The sequence below is a fragment of the Nuphar pumila genome, chromosome 11 (genome assembly GCF_984573655.1).
Source record: "Nuphar pumila chromosome 11, dmNupPumi1.hap1.1, whole genome shotgun sequence".
Taxonomy (NCBI): domain Eukaryota; kingdom Viridiplantae; phylum Streptophyta; class Magnoliopsida; order Nymphaeales; family Nymphaeaceae; genus Nuphar; species Nuphar pumila.
In genome coordinates, this window is record NC_143259.1 from 111,716,270 (window position 1) to 111,735,045 (window position 18,776).

The following is an 18,776-nucleotide window of genomic DNA, read 5'->3' on the forward strand; positions in this document are numbered from 1 at the left end:
TGCAAGATTTTCATGTGAATGTTAACAGGTCTACACAAATTATATACAAATCTTTTCTAGTTTGAAGAAAATTTGCAAGATATTCATTATAATGTGAGCTGATCTTTGCAAATTATACATGAATCTCTTTTAGTTTGAAGAAGATTTACAAGATATTCGTGTAAATGTCAATAGGTCTGAAAAGCCTAAACTTCAAGCAGTTAAAATCCTCAGCTACCCCCTTGCCCACACAGTCATGTGCTACTTTGGCCATAAGATTGAATCATTAGTGACAAAATTAATCATTTCATCTAACATATGTTGCTAGAGAATCTATGTTGATTATAGTTAGGGTTGCAAACCATTTAGATTTGGGATTAGAAAATATATTGGAGAGTTGGATTGGTTCGGATTTGGGACAACCAAAATTCGCAAAAGTCCCTTTTTGAATCTGACATGTTTGCAACCCTAGTCATAGATGACCAACTAATGCATCTCGATGGCTAGGATTAGTCCACAATCAGGTAATGATGGTAAGTAACCCCAGCCATTAGTTGCGCGGCTAGGATTGAACGGAGGATGAGTCACATTGTATGTCAAATCATTTGTCTTACTTGCTTATAAGACGAAAAGAGTTAGATGTAGATATTTTATGCAAGATCTTAAAATAAAACTCTTTTATTTGCATCAACCTTCCTGTATTTATCATTACCATGCTCCACTCCCTACTCTGCCCATTTGAATTCCTTATGTGATGTTACTTATGGCTTGTTTAGAATCTCAACGTCTATAGTAGCTGGGGAAGGAAGTATCGATTCCACAAATCTTGTGAATTTGGTACTTCTCGTCTGCTTGTTTGGGAGCACCATCAAAATTTTAGCAAGCACTTACCAAATCCATTTTGAAGTTGTTTGGGATAGGGATGGCAATGGACCGGGGCGAGGGACAAGGTCTCCACACCTGCCCCATCTCAAAATTCGAACCTCCACCCCCGCCTCTATCCTCGCACGGGGGCAGATTTTAACCTCCACCTTCTCCATCCCCATTTCATGTACTCCATCCCCCGTCCAAACGGGGATGAGGCAGGGCGGGGCCTCATTTCCCCTCGGTCTATTGCCATCCTTTAGAAGGATTGGGGATGGGGCGGGGTGGGGCAAGGCAAGAATCGTGACAGGGCAGGGGAAAACGTAAGTCCATCCCCGCCTTCATCTCTGCACGGGAATAGATTTTAACCTTCATCCACGTTTCATGCCCTTCATCCCCGGTCCAAACAGGGCGAGGCGGGGCCCCGCTTTCCCCCGGTTCACCGCCGTCCCTAGTTTGGGAGGATATGTGGATTTTATAGTTGCCTCTAAGTATATCAATTTTCAAAGAGGTTAAGGATCATAACTAGTTTTGACGAGGTTGATCTCACTCTAAACTTTCTTATTAAAAATGCTTAAACTAGGTTCATGCCAATCAAAATAGCATCTACCCATGGTCATTACATGAATACATGAAATATAGTTTTTTTTTTCCACTATGACGTCTGTTCATCATCCTGGACTACCCATGGTCATTCCAAACAGGCCCTTACTACCAAATTCCTATGTCACATGGATACAACCGCAGATACAGGGATACCGTCGTTTTTATGAAGTTTCAGTGTCTAAAATATAAGGGGACACGATACGGGCGCAAAAATGGAGCATCCTTTTTTTTACAGAAATTCTTCCATTCCTCTTTTCTCTCGCTTCTTCGACTGGGAAGCGGAAGCGGGGAACCGGTTTCCCCTGAACTATATGCAGATACTATAAAACCCTAACACGCATCTACGCAGCGAACTGGAGAAGGGTTTTGCACTATGACGCTTCTCCACAGATTCAAATGGAAATGCAGAGTCGGACCGTACTCCGATCCCGACCACCACCACCTCCTCCTCGTCCTCCGCCGCTTCTCCGCCACTTCCTCCGACCATAACCACCACCTCCTCCGCCGCTTCTCCACCTCTTCCTCCGATCCTACCAATGGCGATGGAGGAGAAGGAGGCGCGTCCGACGGCGTCGTCTCCAAACCGTCGTCGTCGTCTCCCTTCGACGACGTCAAGTCTCGGTTGCGCCAGCCATTCCCCACTCGCCGGCCCGGCCCGCCGTCCTCCGGCCCCGTCGAGCCCCCGGACTTCTTGCTCTCTCAGCGGCCCTCCAGGATCGCCTCCCTCGAAGAGATCCGCCGGAACCTCGCCGATTTCCGCCGCCGCTCCGCGCCGCCTCCGCCTCGCGGCGCCGCCGGTGACGAAAAGAACCCGCCTTTGTCGTTCCAGGAGCTCTACAAGAGCAGCGTGATGGCGAAGGACGGAGAGGAGGCACCGGAGGAGCAGAAGCCGACGAGGCTGTCGTTCGACGCGATCCGTGAGAGCCTCCGCCAGATTCGCAGCTCGGATAGGGCGCGGACGAAGGGGGAAGCGCCGGAGCCGCCGCTCTCGCTCCGGGCGTTCAGGGACAGTTTGAAGATGCAGCCCGCCGATCAGGCCCTGGGCGGGCGGATGAGGGCTCGACAGATGCCGGAGACGCTTCCCGTGTCGATCTTCGGCAAGGAGTTGGGGGAGAAAGCTGCGGCGTCGGAGTCGCAGAGGACGGAATTCGTGAAGATGTATAGCTACGGGGAGTTGGGGGAGAAGCTTAGGAAACTCCGGCCGGAGGTGAAGGCGAAGGCGAAGGCGAAGGGGGGGAGTTGGTTCTCGCTTGAAGAGTTCAATGACAGACTAAGGAGGCTAAGGGAGATGGAGGAGAAGGAGACGGAGTCGAGGATCGGCGGGGTGTCGTTCAAGGATCTCAGGGAGAGCTTGTTACAGCTGCGGAAGTCGTCGGATGCCGGAACGGCAAAGACTTCGAGTGTGTATTGAGAATTCTCTCTTTTCTCTTTCTCTGTTTCTTTCGGAGTTGTTCTTTGCTTGAGAATGATTGCATGTCGGTGATGCTCGTTCGTGTTTCAAGTTCCTAAATTGATAGAAAATAATGGGGAGCCTTATAGTGACTGGAATACTGGATTATTTTATTAGTTTAATCCAATAGTTGCTGGAATTGTTGATTTTTAAATACCTTTGTAGATGAATTTCGATCCAATAGCTGCTAGTATTTGCAAACAATGAATACAGTTGCGAAGGAATCTCAATTACATTGTTATGAGAATTTTGCAATGGAGGAATCTCAATCCATATTCGCGGATTTTTGTTTTTTAATTGTGAATATCATTCTAAATGAATTTAAATTCAGTTAAAGTATGAACACCATCTGATAGGGTTATCTGTTTGCCTGAAACTTCTAATATGAAATGCACAAAAATTTCAGTTTGTTATTCTCTGTAATTGTATTGTTGATGGATTTGGAGTGAATGTTAAATGTTTCCCTTTTACAATAGTATAATGTGATGTTCTCGTCCATATGTCAACAGGCAACGTCTTGGGGTATTGTCGGTTTATAATAAATCTCAAAGAAAAAATTCAATAAAATCTCATCATTTTCAAAATAAAAAATATAAATTTAAAAATTCAAACGAAAGCTTTTAGTTTTCTCTGAAGTGTAAGAAAAGCTGAAGAAAGGTTTTTAAAAAATAAAAGATAAAGAATAAGAAAAACTATATTTAAAATAAAAATAAATGGAGAAGATTGTGATATTCTCTAGATTGACAATATGTTGAAAATGTCTTGATATTTTCCCTTAATGATTTTATTTTATTATGATAATATTGCTATATTTTCAAAATATCACCTATATCTATCAGTGACAATGCACACATGCATATATACATACATGCTTATGTGTGCATACACGCACGTTTGCACACACACAGTTTGCAAATAGGCCTCACATCTCTATCATTTTCCACCGATCCTTTTTGTTAGTTCTCTCTGGTTTTGTACGTGTCACTCTCTGCACAGTATTGAGGTTTTCATTTTTGTGTTTCAATAACTTGGCTTGGTTTTAGGATCTACCTGTACATGTTACTGGTACAGACAATTCAATGTTCATTATGATTCACTGTATGTATCACTTTAATTTTTGTTGCAGCATCATCTGATTCTAATTCCAAATCTCCTTTTATTGTGTGTGTGTGCATGCATGCGGGTGTATGTGTTTTGTCATGTGAATTTCATTGTAGCATTGCTTGATGCCAATACCAATCTCTTTCCTTGACTGTGTACTTGCACATTTGCATGCGTGTCTCCTTGTATGACCATGTGGTGAGTGTGTCTGTGCACTTGATTGTGTATGTTTGTGCTGTTTGTGCATTTGGTGATGGGTGAGCATGTGCTTGTGTGTGGGGGGGAGGGGGTGTGAACACGTGTTTGTGCATTGGATGTGTGTGGGTATGGGTGTATGTGTGTGCATTCATTCAGTCTTTTGTTTTGCCTGTCATTCTTATGGTTGTCGGACTATATCAATTTATGTGGGATCTAAATGCTTCAATGATTGTTTTCCTTATTTTACTTTTGCTGTTTGTAGTGCAGAGACTGGCTCTGTTGGGTCAATTGGGTGGTCAAGTGACTCCTAGCTATATGTTGTCTCCTCCTAAGGATCATCTAGTGGAAAAGGTTATTTATCAAATGATTTATCTGCATCTTGACTTTTTTTTATATTGTTTTCCATTATGTCATGCCGACACTCCATTTTGGCTCCCATTTTTTTGAAACTTAATAAGAATGGTGGTATGAGCAGATCCATGTGGCATAGGTTCTCCAGTCAATGTTTTATGTACATTTTCATTGTGCATCATATATTGATTATTTATTATGTTATCACAATATTGTAGGGCTATGAAATGGACTAGGTTGTGTTTGTTGGGTACAAAATAACCTGACAATGCATTGAGGCTGGTTGGGTCTGGTTGAAAGCAATTGGATTTTAAAAACCTAAACCCATAGCTGGCCTGTATGGCTTTTGGCTGGATTAATTCATCTCTCTTATTCAGGCGCATCAGGTCTTGGGCTATAGATACTTGTTCTATCACGTGGCAGTTTCCCAACATGGGTATGGCTGGGTTGTGCATATTTATACATATAAATATACATATGCATGTGCATGTATGCTAAGAATTCAGTAAAATAAAAAAATAATTATAGAAACTATAAAAAATCGTGAAACATAAAACTTGTACATATTGTGTAATATGTCTATATGTGGCAGCACCAGCACCAGAAAATATCGCATGGCATGCTGGTTATATTGAAGTACCCTGTTACATAGATCTTGTGTACAGTCATGTTATTTTACCAGCAATGAGAATGAGAGTAGTCATTTTAAATATATTGCAGAATGAAGAACTTTGTTATTTCTTGATAAACCTGTATATTTTTTATCTTATTATGTTTCATTTAGCATCCTAATGACAATTAAATACATCAAAATAACATCATATAAAGTTATTGTTCTACATAGAAGAACACATCTCTTTATCCCAAGTAGGGTCTGGGCTGGGTTTGGTTCAGGTTGTGAATACAACTCAGATTTGACCCAAAATGATTAACTTGAGTTGAAGTTAAGTCTCAGTTTATTGGTGTGGCTCTCTTTTCAGAGATTCAACATAAAAATTGATTCAAAGTCTTAAGTGAAATATGCAGACTAGTTAATACATCACATATTCATTCAGTAGGCGCACTAGCATGGTGGGAAGAACTATATGAACCTTTCCTTCATGCCATGTGTTGTATCAAGATATGGAAAATGGGACGGACAGAGATTTATCTACCTTTTCTGTAAAGGATGGTTTATGGGCAACTCTTTTATGACTAAGAGTTTCTCCTTAATGTTTGTTAATTCAGTCTTCCTGCATGCTTCTATTGTGAAGGATAATTGGATTTCATCAAATTTCTTTTCTTGTACAGATTGGAAATTTCTCATCACCTAAGGCTATAACATGTTTTCCATAGATCTGCTTATCAAACAAGCATTAAAATATTCCCTTCAAGGATGCTTAAAAGTAACATTGTTTTCTGACGTTTTTGTTGCAGTACTTCCACCCAGATAACATGTCTTCTAAAGAGAAGCTTAAGTTGGAGCTTCAAAAGGTCAGAGAAGAATTCAAAATGTCTGAATCAGATTGTGGATCTTCGCGTGTTCAAGGTGATTCCACTTAAATATGTCCTCAAACTGTGCAACCACTATCTTGGATTTTCACTATGGCCATCTGTATGTCTGTGTTTGCTGAGGACTTGTAATCAAAACAAGTTTTCTACATTTTTTGCATTTGTTACCACTTGTAGTCCTAAACAAGTGGACTTGATTTACATAGCATGATAAGATTTCCACTTTATTTTGTACCCAAAACATAACATTCAGGACCAATGCTTTATGGCCTGGTCAAAAGGAAAGTCCATTTGTCATACTTGGAATTGACTGTTATGCTTTGGGTTCTATTTATTTTTTTGTTTATGTGCACATGATGTATGAGATCATAGTATGGTTGGTTTTCTTTTTTGTTAATGTATTTATTCTCCGTAAATAACACTGTCATATGTTGCAGTGGCACTCCTTACAACAAAGATCAAGCATCTATCGTCTGTGTTGCATAAAAAGGTCAATTTAATTCATCGGATCTTTCTGTTCTGCTATCTTAACCCCCTACATTCATAATTTTCTTGTCAAGTAGCTGATATGATGTCCTATTATCATGTTGTTTATCTTTTGTTTTACTTGGATTAATGTGCCAGTTTTGGTAGACAAAGTATATTCATAATGTTAATATTTTCTGACTTTAAAATTTTGAGGCATATAATTCTTTCTGAATGTTTACTGCAATGTTGTCATGATTCTTGATTTAAACTTCTGCAAAATCAATTTTATATATTTAATGTCATACCTCTCCTTTAGGAGGCAGGAAGCCTTATATGACAAAAGGCACATGCCACAATATAATGTGGTTTGTGGACTTGGGTATATGGTGGCTGTGGAATCTCCTGGCATTCTCTATTCTGACTGTGTATATTGCACCATTGTTTGTCAAAATTAGGTAACTTATGTTCTTACATAGATAATGTTTAAAGCAAGCTTTTGTTTAACCAATCAAGGTCTTATTTCACTTTTTTAACTTTCAGTAGTTTAAAGCAAGATTGTTTCCAACCAATCAAAGCCCTGTTTCACATTTCTAAAATGAGTAGCTGAAAGAATACAATGTCATCCATCAACTTTGATGCCAGAATATCTACAATGAGAATTTCTGGCCATATCTTCTGCTTCACTTTTGCTAGTTTGCCTTTTCAAATAAAAAATAAGCAGACTGAAAAGGTTTAAAATGCAAAAAAAGTGGTCATTTATGAACTTAAGACATGAAAATAAACTAGACAAATCTGAGAGTGAGACACACAGTGGACTCTGGAACATAACAGAGTAGAGAATCACTGCTCAAATGAGAATGCCTGGCCAGCAGGGTCTTGTGAAAGAGTCCAAGTAAAATGAACCGGAATCGAGTCTCCTGTTGTCCGGAGAGTATCCCCGCTGCTTTATTATGGTGTGTTTCCGTAAGGCTCGGGGGCTGGTTGATTCACCTGAGTCTTACTTTGTTGGGGGTGGGCCCATTAAGTGACCTGTTATGAAGGTTCCTCATCATCCAAAAAAAATCCTACTTGACATGGGTTGGATACTGTTATTTTCAAACTTTGAAGTGTCTGACACTGTTGTGCATGTTGGAGAGATTGTGTCAACTGTCAGTAGAAGCAACACTCACATGGAGGATTAAAACCATAAGAATAAGCGTCCTGCCATCCACACCAGAATAAATAAGATTTTCCAGAAAAAAATGCTACTAATAAAGGTGTGATGCTTTATGTATCACATTTTCTCATCAAATTGTCGATATTATACTGAATGATCTCGTCCTTTGGTACCAAATCGACTCTCTTGAAGTATTATTTTCTAGTGATCTAACTAAACTTCAGGGGCCCATTAGTTTCACTAAGAATGGTGGGAAAGTGACTTTTGTATGAGAATGAGCCTTTTCCCATCATGGTGAAATGAGCGGATATATGATGGGCCACCATTTTCATATGAAACATTGTGTTTGCTGCAAATGCCTTCAGACCTTCCCCATGGGAAATGTTTTCCACCTGAAAGTGGGCCTTTTCAAACAATGTGCCTTTCATACAAAAGGCACTTGTCTTGAAACAAGTGGGCCCCAATGATTTACAGCTTACCTACTTTTCATTTTTTATATTGTGTCGTTATCTTTCAAAGGTCCCAGATATTCAAAATTACATTTTTCATATATTAAAATTGTGAAAAGTACTTTGTCCTGCTTTTCATAAAAAGCATATATTTGTGTCTTGAATTCACACCGTACCTGTGCCTGTATCCGATGTGACATAGATAGAAGCTGAGTTGGGAACAATCTATATGGTCATGTCAGCAAATGTACCAAATAAATAGAGCGACATCTACAAATGTTTGAATCTGCTCATGCGCCAACCACATGCCCCAAATCAAAGTAACTTCCTGTCTCTTAATATCCTCAATCAAGGATAAGATTGTCATAAGGGTCTGTTTGGATTCACGTGATTGTAAGAAATCCAATTCCAGGAATCTCAAGTAGTCCAATTCCTTTGTTTGGGCAATTTTGTGAATTGGAATGGGATTCTCATTCCCTGTTTGTATCCAATAATAGAAGTGGAAACTAATTCTAGTTTCAACTTTTGTGCATGGTGACTGCACCTAGGAATATACAATAATATTCCTGAAATTGAATTTGTACAATATGATAATCCTGTAGAATATAGGCTATAATTACTAACAGAAATAATCGAGAATATTATTACATAACAAATTTCATAATTGAAAAAGGGGGGACAAATGAACTGCTGCAGGAGGAAAAGATATCGAAATATCCTTCTAGCTAGTTGTACGCAATATACACACACACTTAGTTTACACTAATATGGGACAAGGACAGTAAGAAACCCATGATAATCTCAAGCAATAAAATTCTAGTGTGAAAAATGAAAAGAAAACAAATATTTTACTGCATGTCTCTGGCCTTGAAGACCATATCCTGATTGGCAACATGATCAATAAGCCATTTTGGCATGTTGAATCTCAATAGGTACACACCAAAAATTAAAAAAAGAACTACCATTACATCCAAAATAAAGTAATGGAATAAATCAATCAACACTAAACTTCAGTAGTGCCTCTGTCAATCTATGATCTTAAAATATGTACCTCCCACCTGAACCGATTCCAAAACATTTTGATACAGAAAACAAATATTAAATTGTTTTATTTGAGCATTTGTCACTCTATCTACCATATATAACATGAATGTTCAGATACTTTAGTTTTCCGCTGCATTTTTCTGTTGGATGTAAGTGCTACGACGAATAAGAAGTAAACCAAGGACTTGAAAAAATATAACAGAAAACAGACGGAGAGGCAAGATCTTTTGCTCTCAATCCTCCGGCCCAATGGATGCCCGGAAACCCTCCAATGCCAGAAGTCATAGACCTAAGACTATGCCCTAGCACACACACACACACACACACACAGAGAGAGAGAGAGAGAGAGAGAGAGAGAGAGAGAGAGAGAGAGAGAGAGATGAATAAGAAGCAGAATAGGAGGTTTACCTCTGGTTGCAGCTGGCTTCTCTGGCCACCAGTCACCTGCTGCTGGATGCCGGCCGTCTGCCTCCTTCACTATGTTTATTAGGAAGAAGAAGAAAGGGGAGACGTGAGAGGGTTGGGGCTGAGTTTCAGGTTTAAAATGAATCAGGAATTCAATTTTAAGAATTGAATTCCTTGGTTTAAAATAAGAATTAGATTCTACAGAATTTATTGAAATAAGGACCCTGTTCCACATTCAAAATGTTAAACCAAACAAAAGAAAAGGGAATTAGAAGGAATTGGATTGCAATTCCCTCCAATTCTTTGAATCCAAACACGTCTTAAAGGCAATCTATTGCTTTCCAGGAATGAACTAATTGCAATGCATTTTTGAGAGAAGTGTAAGAATATCTCAAATAATGACTGAACTTGATGTCTTATCTAGAACATGGTGTAGCTGTTATGTAACAAGTATAATTTCTGCTAGCGAGCAACAGATAATTATACTTTAGATGATCTTTGAAATGACTTTTGGTCATTTGGGTAGGATAGCATCCTTGATGCATTTGTTGTTTCTTATGACAGGATAAACATTCTCGTAAAGGGCTTCAAGAAATGGTTGGAAGGAGGAAGAAGTTACTGAAATATCTCCGGCGAACAGACTGGGACTCATACTGCTTTGTTCTTTCCAAGCTTGGTTTGCGAGACCATCCAGATGTGAAGGCCAACAGGTCAGTATTTTGGTTATTATATATGAAATTTGTGTGAATAGATTGATCATAGCCAAATCATTGTTATCCTTGTCTTATTCATGTGCTACTGCTCTAAAATGCTTCCTCATTTGTTGTCTGGCTGTACTAACCGTGAGAATCAGCAGTATAACCTAAGTCACATGGACACGGCTAAAAGGTCGACGCACCCGCGTCGACACGCCCCGACACAGGTGCGGCTTCGGACACGGGGCGGACACGGTCAACTAAGTGTTGGACTCGGTCAATGCACCGGGGCTGAGTCCGTCCACATTTTGGACTCGGTCAACTTTGACCGAGTTTATTTTTGTCTATTTATTAAAATTAATTTGGACTTGGGTCGGGTCCGGACCTGACCTGGATCCAAGACGGTATCGGGGTCAGATCTTATTATTGTTATATATATATATTTAAATATATATATATTTAAAAAATATTATATATATATATATATATATATATATATCCATGTCCCTGTGTCCAAAAATTTTGAAATTGCTCTGCACCCGCACCCATGTGACATAGAGTATAACTGAGCATGCATTGTAATTTATAATGTTTCATGTTGTGGAATTGTGAAAGATTTATTGTTGCCATTAAGTGGTGGAATTTGTTGTCTTATAGAGTTCATTTAATTTTTATTTGGCCTCCTTCGTTTGAAGAATGAAAGTATGCATTTTAGCTTATTTTGTTTTATTTTTTTGTACTTTCGTTGTGCAGGATTAGGTAAGCAGAACGGTAATGCTGCTTGTCCAGAAAACTTGAAAAGGTACAAGAAAGTACGAAGTACCATTTGTGCAGTGGTGTAATATTTTCCATTCTTCAGTAATGTTAGATAAATGTTTCATGTCAATGTGCTTTCTGATCTTGGAATGGGCAAGCAACATCCTGCAAGGCTAGAGTTTCACTTTTGAATGGTTTTGGCCCTCAAAGTAGTAAAGAAACTGTTGAAGGTTTAAGATAAATCCATGTTAAATCACATTTTTGTGGTTCTTAGGCAATGAGACACTTTTTACAGACTGAATAAAGCTTAACAGCAAAATGCCTCTCCCTCTCTCTCTCTCATATATATATATATATATATATATATATATATATATATATATATATATATATATATATATATATATATATATATATATATATGGGAAAATATTTGTTACTAATGAAGGTAAGGAACTAATGAGCTAGAAATCATAGGTGCAAGTTGTATTGACTCAATCTAACCACATAGATGTGTTCAGCATGGTTTGTTTGTTAAGGATCAAGCCTTGGATCATGCTTTTCTGATGTAAAAATGTGATCTTTAGAGTTACGAAATTTTGGCATTTAAAAACCTAATTACTTGTCATAATCACATGATTCAAAACAAGTTTTCTACTAAACAAACCATGTAGATCACATCCGTGACATTTGATCTACAAAAAATTAGATTTTTTTGAAGAAAAAAGTGATTTCTACTCATTAGTTCCTCACCTTCATTAGTAGCCAATATTTACTATATATATATATATATACATATATATAATTGTCTTAAGAAATTAACACATTTTTTAAATAAGAAACTGTCTCTGGAGTCCCTCTGATGGACACACGAAGTTTTGTAGTTTGTAATGAAATGTGAAAACAACCCAAGGATGCCTATGGGGTCCTACCTTGTTTTGCTCAGAAGTGTCCTCTGTGCTGCCTTCGGCATGAAGCAAACATGCTCTTACAGAAAGGTAAGTGTAAAAACTGCAAACAGTAGATCCAGAAAAAATATCAATCAATTTTTGAATCTGGATGGGAAAATTACAAATTCAAGCATGTTTGAATGTGCATTTGGATCTTATTTTTAATATTTGTATTTTAGAATATTTTGTTGGGTTCAAACCAGAGATCCAATCAAAACTGATATCCATTTTGCACTCTTAAATGATATGTGGCTCCTCGTAGTAGTTGAAGTGCAATCTGCTCCTTGTGTGTGTTCCAAGTATGGGGATTTTCTGCGTTGTGACTATTGACGTTGAGGGTAACCCGGGGTCAAGGCTTTACAGACTATGTTGTTAGTTTCATGGCATCAGGGAAGAAGAGCAAAGAGGAATAGGTTGGATGAAGATTGGGTACGGTAGTGATGGTGGTTTGCTTTTGATACTTAGATCAACAGATGCAGCAAGGCAAAATTCAGATTGAATTAGCTAATTGGTTATGTTCCATTTGTAATTGGTTTGGATTACCCATCAGATTCTGGCTCAATGTTGAATGTTAGAAACATGTGATACTGATTTATTTTAATTTTGAAAATTCCACATTCCCTTTCTTATCATTTCATTGTTATGCTATTTCTAGAACTTTTTTGTTTTTGTTTTTTTGGAAGTCAGTTAAGATGCTGGTATGCTACTAGAGTACATGTTCAGTGTGTTCATAACCAAGACAAGGCCCCCTTTCTGTGGGTCACATCTAGTGCAACCAGGACAAATTTACTTTATTACCAATTAAAGAGTGAGCTCCCTTGTAAGGAAATATCTACCATATTCGTCCTTTTCGTAACTATGTTCAAGTCAATGTTATTGGATGGGGTGGCTCATGAACATCACCAAGCTGAAGGGACATCATGAGTTCGAAACCCACGGGTGCATGTCATTCGCCGTGATGGCAAAGTTGGATGTACTCCTTGGTGGGCAAGGGGACCTGAGATTTTACACCAAGAACTCGTGAAACTCGCAAATGATTGATGAGTTTTTCCCAGGTTATCAAAGAAAAAAAAGAAAAGAAATTGATATTACCATTTGGTCACATTGTATAATCCAATTATTTTATAAGCTGGATTAGAATGCAAGATTTGTTGGTTAAGACATCCAAATCATATTGTTCGGATATGAGGACATCAAAAATTGGAATAACAAATCATTGCTCATTCAACAACTAATTAGTCCAATATAATGTGATTAAATGTCCTTTTTGGAGAGCAGTTACTTGGGCTACCCAGATGCCTATAATTTACCCTTATGTCTTAACAAACGGCTTACGAGTTGTGGACGAATGAAATAGCTAGATGTTTAGGTTGCCATTGTAACCGATGTATCTCAGGTTCGAACCCCACGGGGCTATGCCCCAACATAACTATGTAGGGATAATAAGGACACTGGACTTCTAAATTCAAGAAATCAAATCGGGTATTGAATGGAAAGCAAGCAAATATATGTAGGGATGCCGAAGCAGATCCAGTCATCAGGCCCAACTACTTTACAAAATACTCAATTCACACAAAACACAAAATCGCGGTGTGATGATTTTTTGTGTTTTACACAGAAAAATGAGTGTAGCTGAGATGGATGTGTGGAAATACAATAAAAGATAAGATTCGGAACAAGGAGATACGTAAGAAGGTAGGTGTTGCACCCATTGAAAATAAGATGAGAGAGAATCATTTACGGTGGTTTGGACATATTCGATGATGCTCCAGTTAGAAGGATGGAGAAATGGGAAAATATATTAGTTAAAAGAGGTCGGGGTAGGCCTAGGAAGACATGGATGGAGGTGATAGGAAAGGATATGAATGCTTTGAACCTCACCGAGGACATGGCATTGGATAGAAATGATTGGAGGAGAAGGATTCATGTGGAAGACCCAAAATGATTTTCTTTTTTGGTTCATATCGCCGACCCCAATTGTTTTGGGATGAAGGCGTAGTTGTAGTTGTTGTTGTTGTGTTTTACACAGAAAATTGCGGTGTTTTACACAAAGTATCGCTGTGGCAGCAAGTTTTGTGCTTTGTGTTTTGCACAGAAAATGACCAAGTAGCAATTTTCTGTGTTTTGTGTGGCCGAGTATTTTGTAAAGCAAAATTCCTCAGGCCTGATTATCTAACCACTCCTCAGGGGGTGCTGGATCTTTTATCTGATTCTGACATGACAAAAGGTATTTGGAGCAAATATGGTTAAGTAATGCCTGTTTTATAATGTGTTGATTTTGGAACAAATAATGTCAGCTGATTTAGTCCGATCCAAGTCGGAATCGAATAAATAAATACATTTGGAACCATGTCTGACCCAAACTGTTCTATCTATTTCACATGATTGCTTTATGTTGAGCTAGAATCAGAGAGGTCCTAACCATATCCCGATCTGGAATCCCAGTATGTGTTCTAAGTTGGATCTGGATTTAGAACTTGACCCATTCATTGAAAGTCAGATCCAGTGTTGGGGGTCAACCTCTACCGGACCCATATCCGACCTGTTTTGCAACTATATACATGGCAAATAGAAACATGCTTTAGAGTGAAAAAAATGAAGAAAGACAAATCAACCACTAAAACAAAGCAATTTTAACTAGAATGCATAAATATTCGATATGGGTTTTACCAAGGAAACAAATCGAGAAATGGTCCCATAGATATATGTAGGTCCCACAGCATTGGCTTTATTACCCCCACCATTTATGTCACATCTCCTGTGTTATTATTGTTTTCATTCTCCAGGTAAAAGAGCAATTTACAGATAGCCTCCTAAACCTATCAGATATTTTCAAAGATGTGCTTAACGTTTCAAGTATTACATTGAGCCACCTCATCGTAAAATCTTTTAGAGCTCCATTTAGTTGAACAAAGTGATTAAAATGCCTTCTTGCTGATTTGTTCAATAAAAGAGCATAAGATGACACGAGATGAGTTGTTCTATAAAGAAAGATAATATGTCTTAGGTGGGTACATGAAATCCATTAAGATAAAGTGGGTGGTTGAATTAAATAATACAAACTTGTATGGCTTTTATAAATAGCTGGTAAGTAAAGGGGCTTTGGTAAATTACTCTCGTGATTGATGTTGAAGCTTTACATATAAAATCACAATACATGTCATTATAAAGATGCCAATTGGGTAAGGGACCTTATGTTTCTAAAGAAGAAAAAATCCATTCATTATCAATCTTGGGCTAAAATGGGAATGCTAGCATATAGAATGTGTTCAGGATGCATAGTGCTTCAATCATAAATGTAACTTCTGTTATAAATTTCTATCACTTACATTATGTGTTGGGTGATGGAAACTTCTAGATGGGGGTTACTGATGTATTTATAGAAAGAGATAAAGGTACCTATCAAGCATTTGGGGGTGCACATCTATGCTGGAAAGGAATGCCTTTAAAGGACATCAATCTTTCACTAGCAGCCTACAAAATCAAACAAGGGGTACATTCTTTAAAAAAATTGCATTTCCGTTCCATTTCTATAAAATATGCTATACATCATACCATAGAAGGCAAATTTCTTTGGGGATGGGAATTACAAATAAGCCATGATAGTTACTATGAAATGAATCTCCTTATAGAGTCCTATTAACAGAGCTTCATATTATCACCCCATAGTGAATATTTTAATAGGAAAACTGAGAATTCGGCCAAGCTTGGAAACCCATCAAGTACATCATCAATTTATATGTTTGGCAAAGCAATAGCAAAAAGAATGCCCTCAATTTGAGACATTTGTTTGAAGCTTTTTCACAAATGATGAGTTTTTTCAAAGTAGGCAATTGGTAAGTCTAAGTCACATAATTGCCTACAATATGTCAGCTCTCATTTGGTAGGGTCTACGTATGAATCTTACCAAGTTAACGGGACATCACCAGCTACAATGTCTCTTGCTGCAAGGTTGAAACTAGGCCTACTCTTCAGTAGGCAAGTAGGCAGGAAGGACCTCAAAGGTTTTACCAATTGGAGCCTGCCAATGTGAGGTCACTAACAGGAGAGTTTTTCCTTGGCATAGAAAAAAAAAACTTAATTCACATGATTAAGGGCATGTCTACTTTGGTCGCATGTAGGGATGAACAATCATGGCCGAGAGAATAAAAGTTGTGATAGTTGGTTACAAGCACTGGCGGAGCCTAACCCAGAATGTTAAGATCTAAGCGCATAAGGTGTAAAGAGTAAATCGTTACATGAGGATGTGATGTAAAGAGTAAATCGTAGAGGGTAAATCGTTACATGAGAACAAATCATGATCATCTCTCCTCCACTCACCGCGTAAATTGCTACCCATAAAATTCGGACGGATCACAGTTGTCATCGTGATTTCAGAATCGCAATTATTTCTGGAAGGCTCTATCATCCTCAACCGAATATCTTAGACGGATCTTTTTAGTTATTGTATTTTTGGTCTCTGTAACTTTCCTTTTCTGAGTTGCTTATCTTGTAATCTTCAGACTGTATATATTGAGTGCTGATAATACAAAGGATGAACTTTTTCATCGCAACTCTCCTGTCATCTCTGCATATGATAACCTCGTTGGTTATTTCACATGGTATCAGAGCTTACTTTGATTGCTCATTAAGAAGACTCGGTTACATGTTTCTATCATGATCATTGATGGCGGAACACAATGAAACCAATAGTGCTACGAGAAGCACTTCTACATGTAGCTCTATGATGTCTTCCAACTCGGATCCAGCGAGCCCATACTATCTACATCATTCGGATAGTCCAGGTTCAATCCTGGTTACACAACTACTCGACGAAGACAATTACCCCACTTGGAGCAGAGCAATAACAATGGCGTTGAGTGTGAAGAACAAAATTGGCTTCATAGACAGTACAATACCTAAACCAGATTCTTCATCATCTGAGTCTTTGTTGTGGATACGATGCAATCATATGATTCTTTCGTAGATTTTAAATTCTATTTCAAGAGACCTTGCCAATAGCGTAATTTATGCTACCTCTGCTAAAGAAGTTTAGGATGATCTTAGAGAGAGACTTACTCAGAGTGTTGCCCTAGAATATATCAAATCCAATCTACCATTATGAAACATCAACAAGAATCTCTTTCAGTAGCATCATACTTTACTAAACTTAAAGGATACTGGGATGAACTATCCTCATATTCTCCCATACTGACTTGCACATGTGGGGCTGCTAGAATCATGATTGATCAACTTCATAGAGAACATGTTATTCAGTTCTTAATGGGTCTGAATGATTCGTTCAACACTGTAAGAGGTCAAATCTTATTAATGGAGCCATTACCTTCTATTGCAAAGGCCTATTCTTTAGTGCTTCAAGAGAAGAAACAAAGAGAAGCTAGACACCATTGTCAATTCAGGATATGCAAATAGGCTGGCTACAAATATCTTTCAAAAAATTGGAAATCAAAATTTGAAGGGAAACCAGAAAGGCAGACCCATGTGCTCTCATTGCAACAAAGTTGGGCATGTGAAAGACAAGTGCTTTATTCTTCATGGGTTCCCGCAAGGTCATAAGCTTCATATTGCAAATCAAATGATTACAGGAGTTGAAAATTCAATTTCACATGACCATAGTGGAATTGGTGCAGAAGAAAAGGCTCACGATGGTGATATGGTTGCTGGTTCAAGCTCAACAGGTCCTTCATTCACCTTAAAAGAATATCATCAGCTTATGTCTCTTCTTCATCAGAATGTTTCATCAGCAAACCTTGCAGGTCTGTCAGACTCCAACTATACCTTGTCTACAGGTAACTGGGTTATAGATTCTGGAGCAAGTGATCATATGGTTGCTTCTCCAACATTCATGACACAATCATCCCAGAATTCCTCAATTCCTCCAGTAAAACTGCTAAATGGTAGTTTTACTCTAGTCTCTCATATTGACTCCGTCACTCTAAATTCCAATTTAAATATTCATGATGTATTGTGTATTCCCTCTTTTAGATTCAATTTACTCCTTATTCAGGACCTACAATCGAGGATGACGATTGAAGCGGGTGAGGAAAAGGATGGATTGTACTACTTCAATCACTTTTCACCTATTTCATCAGCCTTATCATCACAACAATCAATCATTCATCTCTGGCATTGGCGTCTCGGACATCCATCTCCTTCTCGTATGAAACTTTTTAATAATTATGATTCTAGTATTTAGATGAATAATTTATGTCATTGTGAAATTTGCCCTAGAGCAAAACAATCAAGACTGAATTTCTCTCTAAATGAAATTGCTACAAAAAAACCTTTTGATTTAATTCATTGTGATATTTGAGGACCTTATTCCCAACCCTCTTTGAATGGTGCCCACTATTTTTTAAGCATTGTTGATGATTTTACTAGATGCACTTAGATATATTCAATCAAGGAGAAGTAACACTTTTATTTTTGAAAAAACATGATTTTAAGTGTTTGAAGATACAGGTTACTATATATAGGGGCCACATTTGGTCAGGTCACCACGACTTACAATTGTCCCATTTTTTTATTTTTTGGTTGTTTTTCATAAAAGTAACCTTACAAATGCAATCTACTTGTTTCACTTAGTGGAGATCAGCTTTTGAATTATCCAATTACGGTACATACGTATAATATCTTATAAGGTTTCAAAAATCAACGGCCTACCATGTGTGATACTTCCTGAGTCATGAAATCATGTTTTTTTCCATCGAAAAACAGTTTCTCACTGTTTTGAGTGCACTGAATTCATCCATGAAGTCAGTTTGGATACAAACATGAGAGATCCAAACTCGTTTGTAAAGCAATGGTGCAGTT

General features: G+C 38.1%; 1 protein-coding gene across 3 annotated transcripts; it reads left to right on the forward strand.

Annotated features, from left to right (window-relative positions):
• Nucleotides 1-1,803: 1,803 nt before the first annotated feature.
• On the forward strand, nucleotides 1,804-12,595 carry LOC149822855 (uncharacterized). Of its 3 annotated transcripts, none has more exons than XM_089980119.1 (7): nucleotides 1,804-2,849; nucleotides 4,461-4,549; nucleotides 5,966-6,077; nucleotides 6,478-6,530; nucleotides 10,127-10,272; nucleotides 11,011-11,059; nucleotides 12,226-12,595. In XM_089980119.1, exons 1-6 carry the CDS (start codon nucleotides 1,823-1,825, stop codon nucleotides 11,018-11,020), a joined length of 1,437 nt encoding a protein of 478 aa, XP_089836245.1. In that variant the 5' UTR covers nucleotides 1,804-1,822; the 3' UTR covers nucleotides 11,021-11,059; nucleotides 12,226-12,595. The 3 variants fall into 3 exon arrangements, with proteins under 3 accessions (XP_089836245.1, XP_089836246.1, XP_089836247.1); XM_089980120.1 differs by having other exon boundaries at nucleotides 12,229-12,595; XM_089980121.1 differs by lacking the exons at nucleotides 6,478-6,530; nucleotides 11,011-11,059; nucleotides 12,226-12,595 and having other exon boundaries at nucleotides 1,809-2,849; nucleotides 10,127-10,252.
• Nucleotides 12,596-18,776: the final 6,181 nt, after the last annotated feature.